General features: G+C 42.7%; 1 protein-coding gene across 1 annotated transcript; it reads right to left on the bottom strand.

Annotated features, from left to right (window-relative positions):
* Window positions 1-1,335: 1,335 nt before the first annotated feature.
* On the bottom strand, window positions 1,336-6,143 carry tyrp1b (tyrosinase-related protein 1b). Its single transcript, XM_046047395.1, has 8 exons — window positions 5,786-6,143; window positions 5,396-5,504; window positions 4,457-4,670; window positions 3,853-4,057; window positions 2,412-2,579; window positions 1,949-2,128; window positions 1,707-1,861; window positions 1,336-1,636 (listed from the first exon to the last, which is right to left on the bottom strand). Exons 1-8 carry the CDS (start codon window positions 6,141-6,143, stop codon window positions 1,439-1,441), a joined length of 1,587 nt encoding a protein of 528 aa, XP_045903351.1. The 3' UTR covers window positions 1,336-1,438.
* Window positions 6,144-10,766: the final 4,623 nt, after the last annotated feature.

A 10,766-nucleotide genomic window follows, 5' to 3' on the forward strand; every position in this document is an offset into this window, starting at 1 on the left:
TATTAAAAGTATCCACTGTTCTCCCATGCTCTAACACACAGTAAAGATGAAATGTGTGCTGTTCTCACATTCTTCCTCTGTATGTACACATAAACAACAAGGCAGGGAAATATAAAAGGAATTTATTTTATTGTTTGGGTACATTATTGTTCAGTGTACATGCTCACATCTGAAACAAACTTTACGTGCTTGTTAACTCTCCCACCCCGCAGACATCTACACGTCAATACCGATTTATATTCATAGCGGCAAGTGCTATGTAGCTCCACATAGGGGACACAGGAAGTGACATATAACACCTTCATGCGGCGTCGGAACCGCGTAGGAAATTCACAGCCGCACCGGCAGAGCTCCAGAATGTGCAACTCGGCCGGCTCACGCGCGGACGCGCTACAAGTGCGAGGGCCCGCCCAACGCTGCTTGCAGCTTTAATTATAATTTAAATCGGTTTTGGTGAAGTCTTTATATAAATATGTAAAACACAATTTGAGTAGGCCTATGTGGCTCAAATCGCCTACATGCCAGAACACAATTCCAATTAACTGTGTCAAGGTTAAGGTGAACACAAGAGTTTGAAACTAAAGTCGCCATTAACGAGTGCGTTGCACTTTCTCCGACCCTGCTCCTCTTCCTACCACTATAACAAATGTTGACAGTGTCGTATTTAATTATGCTTAGTCCTTCTTAAATTTTAATTTTGGTCTTATTCAGCCCGACATGTGCTATTCCCAACATGCAGCAGAGTTAACTATATGGTTAAGATTGTGAGACCAAAACAGTACACAACTGTTTTAAATCTTAATTAAATCTTCTCCTCTTGTCGCAGTAATGTCTTATATCCACATGGGGGCGGTGTGTGTGTTGTTATGAAGACACTGCATGATCGGACTCATTGGTGAGGAAGCAACATTAAATCTAAGTGATTTGATTTGCTCGTTAGCCTCAGGCTCCAGACAAGCACATTCGTGCCTGCAGCAAAAGGCCTGTAGTATTAAGACCTGTCTGTGGTCTGTTCATACCGTACAGCATATTAGTCACACAGTAATAAGCCTAGACTGAATGCAGAATGAAAGGAATAGGAACACAAACATCACACTTTGTCTGCATGAACATTTTAGCAACTGGGAGCTGAAGAAGGGACACTTTAGGGGAGAAATAGCCCCCTGTCATGGCAACCAATAGCAATTTACCATTCATTATAAGCTGAGCTGCAGCAGGCAGTTTGACCTGTTTGCTGCAGTCTGATCTCCTCTGCTGGATGTGTCACGTAAAAGATCTGCCACACTCTGCCAGCCCTACAATTTATAGCAAATACACTGACACAGACACACAGAGTCTGGGTTCAAAACCAGTTCAGCTTTATTAGAAGAAGTAAGGGAATAAAAAAAAGCAAAACAATTGCATGAAAATGTTAAGGCCTGTCTAGAAAGGCGTGGATTTAGACAACAGACTGTGATTTGTCCAATCGCCGGTCATCGCCTGAGTAACGCTGGAAAGTCTCTCCCAGCAGTGGCTCCAGGGCCTCAGCTGAGCGGGAAGAGCGGATGCGCATGGCACAGGCAATGACGGCACCCACTATTGCCACCACCAGCACCGCCGCGACAATGGCTATGGTGATGATCTCAGACACGGTGTGAAAGGAGTGGAGAAATTTCTATTGGGAAATGGGGTCATTGGTTTTTGTGTGTGTGCATGTGTGTGGGCTGCAACTCACTTGGCCACTGGACCTCATAGGAGTATCCCAGGTTTTCTGGGGCAGAGACAAACATCTCAGCATTGGTAACAGGAGGCCAAAAAGGAACCATGTTGAATCTCCGGTTGTGCCCAATTGGAGCATTCTCCTCAGGATAGACTACATCACCTGCAGGATGAGAAAAAATACATTTGTCCATTCATTCATTCTTCTGAGTGAGTTACGTTTCATCTAGTTTCATCAGTCTGTGTGTACCTGGTTGGTGCCTGCTGATCCACTCGTCAAAGATTGCATCGGTGAATGTGTGCAGCAGGACAAAGATGGGATCATTGGGCGAGAGGTGAGTCTGCCCTCCCGTCCCGTTGAGGAAGAGGTGGGCCAAGTTATGGAGGCTGCGGATTACTGGGTCGTACATCCCCTGGGGGGCGCTGTAGCCTAGAAAATACAGAACAACAAAGCCATTAAATGAAAGCTCTGATTTACCAAAATTAGGAACAACAAATGCTGTGATGGAGCTAACCATATGTGGCTCTAGTGTGTATGTGTGTGAGTGTGTGTTTCTGACTTTGTGTTTGTATTCGTGCAGTCACACAGTACTTAAGCAGCTCTGTAGTTTGAGCTGAGCCCAACTGAACCTGAAAATCGCCCTTCAGTTCTTGGGTGGATGTTAAATCTTAAGCACTGCTTTGATTCTGAGCAGTGACGCATAACTGCGCACCTTCAATGGTGTTCCTGAAGCTCTCGGAGGAGGTGGAGTAATAAGGTGGAGTGTCGAAGGTGTTGAGCTGCAGACAGTCCAAAACATCCTGTGGCTCTGGCAGCCTCTGCACCATGGGCCGGGCCACGTTGCCCGCTGGGTTCCTCCTAATGGGAATGGTCTCTGAGCCTGGGTGATAAGGACAGAACCTGAGGTCAGAGATAATATTATCTAAATCACGTGAAATAAAATTACCTCTGCAATCAGACATCAGACCATTTGAATAGTTACAGTTTTTGGGTTAGGAGGGCACTCAGATTGTAGTTCACACCCAGACCAGTGGTCCCCACAGAAATAGTAAGAAAGATAATTAGAAATGTTGTATTATTTAACTACGTAATTCTATGTGGGAGTCTAGACTAGTTTGATCAGTCTTGAACATGACAGGGTGGCAGTTTTCTTTTTGAATTATTCACTAAAAGTCAACAGTAGTGAGTGGGAGCTCTGTGACTGAACAGAAGATCCCCCCCCCCTCTTGCACACATGATCTCATTCTTTCTTTTTTTGGTGTGTGCTTTCTCTCCCACATATACACAAACACACACAAGCACATAAACAGAAGGCTACATAACTGCGTTGTCTGTCTGTTTGAAGATTATTCCCTCAGATCAAAGGAACCAGTAGAGTGCTAGATTCCTGTCTTCAACAAGCACATGCACAAATGAGGCAACCCCCCTAACCCATTTAAAGAGATGTTGCTTGTTGACGCAGGAAATACCAGGCCTGCCATGACTCTCTAAGGGGATTAATGAGACAGTAATGAGGCTCACACGTTGGCCACTCACATGTTCTACCTGTAACCAAAGTCCCTCAGCATGTTTTTATACATATGCAATTGTTCAAAAAAAGACCCCCCTTAATGTGTTTAGTAAAGTGTGGTAAGAGAGCATTGATATATTATTCCACAATACCAGATGCAAAAAGAAATTATGAATTAGGTGTATTTGAAAACTAAAGCAAAGGCAGTTATTTGGGTTTGTAATCTGGTACCAGTGTGGAATGAGATCCAATCCCTGCAAATCAGATCACCAAGTCCAGCCTATTACAGTGTTACAATGAGTAGCCTTATTCTAGTGTAAACCACTTGATCCATTGGGAATTAACACTTAAAAAACTGCTGTGTGTTTCTGATGTCTGCGTTTTAACTGTACAGCACTTTGGATGCAGACAGCAACTCAGAAGAGGTTGTTTAGCAGTTTCAAACAAAACTGTAGTAATAGCGAGCAATATCGAATGCAGCACAGCTGTGAGGTATTATTTATAGCAGCTTATGTTCTACATGCTCTCTTTACGAGCTCTTTGCCCTCTTTTCCGATGCAGCTGAGACTACGCTGTATATCAGCACTGCTGTGTTGCACAGTGCGGGGCAATATATAATGTGTGTTCCTGCGAGTGTCCTTACTGTTGCAGACGGTGCCCAAAGTGTCATAGTCATCCACACTCTCACAGATGACCCTCCACTGCGAGAAGACAGAGTTGGGGCTGATGGAGCTTATATCGAAGGTGCTCCTGGCTCCCATCAGGTCGTCGGTGCAGATGTCACAGTCGCTGCCTCCAATGGCGAAGTTCCAGTAGGGCAGGGCAAAGGTGGGGTTGCCCAGCATGCGCTGCACACAGTGAATGGAATAAAAGAACAAAGCAGGTGTTTATGAATTAATCAATAGATATATGTGTGTGTAAAAAACATATAGTTTAATGAAACGATGCAGTTCATTTTCCTTCCGTCTTTGCACCTTCAGTCCCTCATTTTTTTCCACCATTTCCCACTTTGGTATATTTCTCTTTTACTTCTGTCTGCTCTCCTACCTCCCTGCTCCCACTTTCTCCTGCAGGATAGCTTTCCGCTCTGTCTCCATCTCTTCAAATCCCTGCAATCTTTCCTTCCTCCCCTTATTATCCCTTCTCCTGTCCCCACTTTCTTCATCACTCCATCAGCCCAAAAGCCTCCTCTGCTTCCCTTTTTCCTTTTCCACTGCCCCCCTCGGTCGCCCTTCCCCCCAGCTCACCTGCATGTCTCTCTCCAGCTGCAGCAGATGAAAACGGTGCCAGGTGACAAAACCTGGGCCCTCGTGGGAGAAGTCTACACCTCCAAAGCTGGTCTGGCCTGGCCCGAGGTACGTTTTACTAACAGAGTAGTAGTGGCTCCAAACAAAGTAGTTGTAAATGGTGATGTTCTCAAATTGCGGGGTGTTGCCATCAGGCCCAAACACCTCCTGGTACCTACAGATGAGGGGAGCAGTGGGGGAAAAAAGATAAAACTGTTTATCCACTCACTTTTCAATGTCTCCAACATCATATTGGTTGATTTGATCCATGAGAATATATGGTTTTAGTTGAACTACAAATTGGTAGACAATTTGTGTACACTTCATTTTTGTGTATAGCTGCCGAGAGGAACTTGGCTTTAAAAATGGGGCTCGTAGTTAAGATCCTGGGTGAAGCCATTAAAACAGGAGGCATTTTAAAAATAAATGATTAGGACATTAAAAGGGTTCTTCTACCTGCAGCCGAGAATTGCTTCAAAAATTAATTTAATACAATCCTCAGCTGATTTGGAAGGAGGTTATTCACAGATTTATGTACTGTTACTTAGAAGATTATAAATCCCTTTACTCCTGACTAAACTGATAATTTGCTCTTCCACCTGCAGCTTCAACAGAAAGCTGCCATGAGAAGTTTTATGATTTTACTGATAATTTTCAAAACACAGCATGAGTTCACCCAAAGCTGTATTATGGAGCTTTCAACTGCCAGACTCAGCTTGACTGAGCCTGCAGGTCCTTGGGCAAAGCTTGGCTGCCTGTTCTTGATATGAGACCAAAGACTGGCTGAATAAAGACCAGTCTTCCTTTGAAATTACTTCATTAAGTCAGTTAAATATTCTTAGCAATCAAGCCCATACAGAATTATTGAAATAATGTTATATATAATGCTTATGTATGTACCGTCGTGTACAGATGACCAGGTCAGGGTGGACAGTCCTCTTAGCTTGGTCCAACGCTCTCACAAATGCCTGCCTATCAGCTGTGCTCATCTGCATGATATTCCTTCTTACTGGGGCGAGGTTAATGGGGTAGAGGAAGACAGGAGGGCAGGAAGAGAGAGAGAAAAGGGTGTAGGAGAAACGCAGGGCGAGAGGAGGAAAGAAAAATGTTATAAAAAATTAACATAGACATTTCCTTTCCCTAACAATAAATGCTGCATTCATTCCCTCAACTGATGTATTTTCCTACGTCTTTGAGGCCCACCGGGATCTTAAATGGTACAGTAGGAGATAGAAATTGAATTTTTAGGTTGCCAAAGCTTAGTTTAGACCGCAGCATCCATTCTCTTACCCACAGAGATCCTCTGATCACAGTTTGCTCCAGTCAGCCCGTGTCTGCATCGGCCACAGTTGTAGCCACTGAAATTCCCATTACACTGGCATGTACGGTTGAAAAATCTCAGCGGCCACCTTTCTCTGTCATCGCGCCCAGCGTAAGGGTACTGGGGGCCATGGCGCCGGTTGTCTACTGTGATGGTCACGCACTGCCCCCTTCCTGTGCTGGAGCCACACTCATCCCCTGCCGCCCCTGTAGGAGACGGGCAGCACTGGCCACTCCGCAGCCCCTCGGGGGTGACGCACTCCCGGGGGAACTGGGCCAGCGTTAGTGTGGCGCACAGGGTCACCATCAGGACAGCCACACTCCACATGCTACCAAAGTACAGAGAGAAGGAAGGGTGAAAGCAGAGGGAAGATTTTAGGTACATGAGGTGGTTTAGATGGGCAAATAAGTTAAGAATAAAGTAGGTTAGGAATTTCAGAAACACAAAAAAAGAGTAGATACAGTTTACATGGTGAGAATTGTTGTTGTACATCAATCCATCCATCTTTGTTTAAACCACTTATCATGTTCAGGGTTGTTGAGTCCATCCCAGCACACATTTGGTAAGATGAAGACAAAAAATTCAATACACTGCAGACATGCACTTCACACACGCTCAAGAGCAACTCACTCATCTTGTGTTCTCTTGTTAAAGCCAGTTGTCTTAACATTATTCCAAAACTTCAGTTCTTACATGCCCCTGCGGGCAGTACCAGTCACTGTTCATAATTCACAAAGCCATTAGCTTTCAACTCTTACAAGTTCAGAAATGCTTTCAACAATAGAACGGGAAGAGATGAAATGCTTTAACCTTTTTTGGAGTTATATTTGCTTGTCTTTTGAAACTTGTTGATTGAGAATGAATGAAGTGAGTGACTAATAGTTTGGCGGCAGCAATTTTACAACAAAACAGTGATAACAACCACCCAAAAAAGTTACAATTAAAAACAACTTCGGAAAAAAAATGTTTTACATATCTTTTTCAGAGATACTGTATATTATGAATTAATTAATACATGACTCCACCAATGTGGCTATATGTCGTAGATATATCCTTATCTGAAATAAAAGTTGATATTCATTCTGTGACTTTGCCAGTAGCTAAATTGTACATTAGTGTCATGTCCACTTTCAGTTTGTAAATGGTGCTGAAGCCATCATTCACACTGTTAAGTTGCATTCTGCATTTCATTATGTGAGAAAGCATCAGTATAATGTGTTTCCCCTACCTCTGACTGTGCATGCTGCTCCTCTCTGTCTGCAGAACTGTCTGCCCCCAAGAGTCGGCCCATTCCCCTCTACTGGCTTAAATAGCTATTGAGCGCATGACCGGACCTTTGTGGAGCTTGTTTAAGCTCACACACACACACACACACATACACACACAAACAGGAGACACACAGTATACATGGATACACTTCAAGTTCTCTCTCAAGCACTCATTCATTTGCCTTGTGATCATAACCGAAATGACGGCAGTTTGCACGGTCACTGGCAGAAAGTGTTTTTGACAGAAAGCCCTGAGGGGAAACTTCTCCCATGTGTGCTGTGAGGTTGCATTCATCTTTAAGTCCTACTTGAGTAAATTTTGTCACTTTCAGGCAAGTAAAAACATGATAATGGTTTGTTATCTGTGGAGGCAGTCAGGTGTCTGGGGGAAAAAAATGTTGATTCTTTGTGTGCACAAACTAGTAATTTGTTCCATCTAATTACTTGATCTGTGTGCTCAAATTGAAAAAAATGTTTTCAAACCATGCCCTAGAATCAAAGAACCCAAGAACGAAAACACAATCAACATTATCATTTTAATTGGTTCTTCTCAAATCACAAATGATGACAAAGGTCCGGAGATTAAAAATCAAATCAAATTTTAAACTTCATCTCAATACATTTTTTATCTTGTAGGCCAGATTTGGACATTTTAATGAGACTATGCAGATCTGGTACTCTATGGTACCGCCAAAGCACTTTGTGTGTGAATAAATTGTACTAATGATAAAACGGGAAAATTGGCCATACCCACTGCTCCATTTGCATCATGTTCAACAGTTTTGTACAGCATGACTGATCACTCATCAGCATGAACTGGTCAGCATGAAAAACATTTCTTAACAATTTCATTCTAGCCTAAAGAGCTCACAGACATCAAACTAGATTCATAACAAATTTTATCACATTTGCACACACACATACCCACACACACACGCACACACACTCTCCCTCACATGAGTATTTTAAAACGTGCTCTTCCTGTTCACTCATTCTCTCAAGTGCGTTTCACCTGTTAATGCACACTCCTACACATCCATGCATGCCAAGTGTGTTACTGTATCCCTTTCTTTCAATTTACACACTCTCACACAGACAGACATATAGTCATAAACACCAAATACAAATGTGTTACATATACAGTAGTTATTACACTCAGAATCCAAGGCAGTCTGTGTTGGGTTGGTAAGGGTTTAAGAATTTAGGGCAATTGACTGGTGGTCTGGGTAAATTGGGATTGGGTGCCAGGATGGAGAGTGGCTTTAGGGATTTTATTTAGACCCAGTAGGAACAGACAAAACAGTTGAACCCCCTAGAGAATGGAAGTCCTGAGGTCTTGTGAGGAGTCTGGTCCCAGTCCAGTGCTGGCCAACTCCTCTGTGGAGCTGGGCGGGAGGTCAGACATGGATATCGCATGCTCCTCTTCGTGCTGCTCTTTGTTTTGGGCCAGGGTTGAAGCCACATCAGATTGGTCAAGTGCTGCTATCCTGGTAGAGAGGACAGTAGGGCAGATGGCAGCCATTGAACAGTTGTAATGGATAAATAAACACAATGGGAAAAGACAGGGCTGTTTGATAGGAATAATCACTGACAGATTTGATACAAAAGAGGATAAAATCTATTTTGCTTGAAATGAAAACAAAAGCTCATTCTGATGGGACACTTAGGGCACCAGTAAAATTCAAACACTACTTAATTTGATGTTTTCATAATGGCTGTTGAACTGCTGTTGAATATGTTTGTGAGCAAATGTGAATATTTTCACTGCAAGGTCTGTTTATTTAATGACTTCCACACCAGATGGAGAAGCTTACAAATTGTGGTGGCAGGACATACACTGAGATGTAATGACACACCCAGATAAAAACAGATCACTTGAAATTACTGCCTGATTGCAGGTGATGGTGTCCTGGATGAAAGAATATCTAAAAGTGCTGCATGTGGTTTAACGTGCCCTAGTTGATTTACCCTCAAGGGTATCCAAACCACCATCTTAACTGTCATTCCAGATGTATAATGCATGTACACTGAACGGCTGCATCTTACCCAGAATGCATTGTGGTTAGTCATTACGTCCTCTGCTGCAGTGCCGCATTGGTGCACAGTAGAATTCTGCTATCTGCCCACCAAAGTACTAGGTTTTCTAGGTCAGGTTGCAGCTGTTTTGTAATGTAAAGCATTTTGTATAATAAATGTTTTTTGGCGATTTGGACTTTTTTGTTAAATTTACTTGTGGACCTCACTTTTTGTTCTTTTTATTCTCAATTATTAGTCCAACTTAATGGCCAGTACTATTAATTTCAAATCCCACGCTCCCGGTCAGACCGTGACTTCCTGCTTTCCAAGTGGCTATATGCTACATGATGTTAGTGCTACAAATTACCAATTTCCAAGGAGAAATAAAGGAAGGCCCGTACAACAGCTACTAGAATACAGCTTTAGCTGGTCTGCCTCAGGGTTGTAGATTAATAGTCAGAGGCAGTCCCTTCTTGTGATTGCAAACCCACCATTTTGTCATCAATTAAAATATTGTTCTGAATAAAATACTAATTAGTGGTTAAATACTAACCAAATATCTTTGGTTCAATGAAAACCATTTACCTGCTGTACAAAACATAATCACCTTAATGATCAAAATGAATATCTTGTCAGAGAAACAAGATAGTTCACAGTTCATCTACTCTCAGTGGATATGTTAGCCTTGCATCGCAGATACTGGCATGCCTGTATGTACAAGGAGCAGCACCCCGTGCCTTGTTGTTGAGATGATACTGCTGCTAAAGATGTAACTTTAAGATACTATTCTAAAAGTGACTTCTGGTGTTTGTTGGCGGTGTTTTAAGTGATTCCCTCTTCCAATGACATCTGGATTGTCACTGCTGCTATAAAGCCTCTTAACAAGGACACATTTCAAGATGACTCTGTCGCCTGTTTAATAATTCAGTGTTTTCAGCTTTGTTATCATCTGTGCTAGGCACGCATCAGATTTATTTTTATGTCTTGCACACTTTCACTTGCACAAGCAACAGACTTGCACTCATAGGATCACATACACGCAACTTCGAGTGTGCCCATGAGTTTTGTTTATATACAGAGACTCTGTCTTTTTTCAAATTTCTTCTCACATCTTCGCTCCATACTTTCACATGGTCAACACCCACCCCACCCCCCCACACACCTTTGCCTTATTATTGATCCAAGCCTGCTAGTCTGATTAGGAAAAATAGTGGCATTACAGGGTAATTCTTTGGGTTTACAGGACTCACACTCTCATGTGACCTAGTGAGCGGTCTCCTGAGCGCATAGCTTATAAAATAGCCAGGAGGGAATCAGCTGAGAAGCACACAACTGGTGGTTCCTATGAACCACAAGTTTTCAGGTCAGTGCACTACTTTTAGTCGGTTGGCAATGGGCAAATCTGACATCCAGCTAGTGTTAGTGACTGATAGTGTTAGGAGACTGATACCGTAGAAGTGTGTTTGGTTGATAGCAGAAAATCTGATTCTAGTTCGGGATTTGAGAGAAAGGATGAGCCTAGCAGAGAGGTACATTCTGAGCTCAGTGAGTTAATGTCAACCTTGAAATGAAACCTTGAAATGGTTTAAATGTGATAAAAGACCAGCATACTGTATTTATAGCTCCCAATAAATCTAACATAACAGTGTTCAGTGAACTTTGTCCT

This window comes from Micropterus dolomieu, linkage group LG04 (genome assembly GCF_021292245.1).
Source record: "Micropterus dolomieu isolate WLL.071019.BEF.003 ecotype Adirondacks linkage group LG04, ASM2129224v1, whole genome shotgun sequence".
Lineage (NCBI taxonomy): Eukaryota > Metazoa > Chordata > Actinopteri > Centrarchiformes > Centrarchidae > Micropterus > Micropterus dolomieu.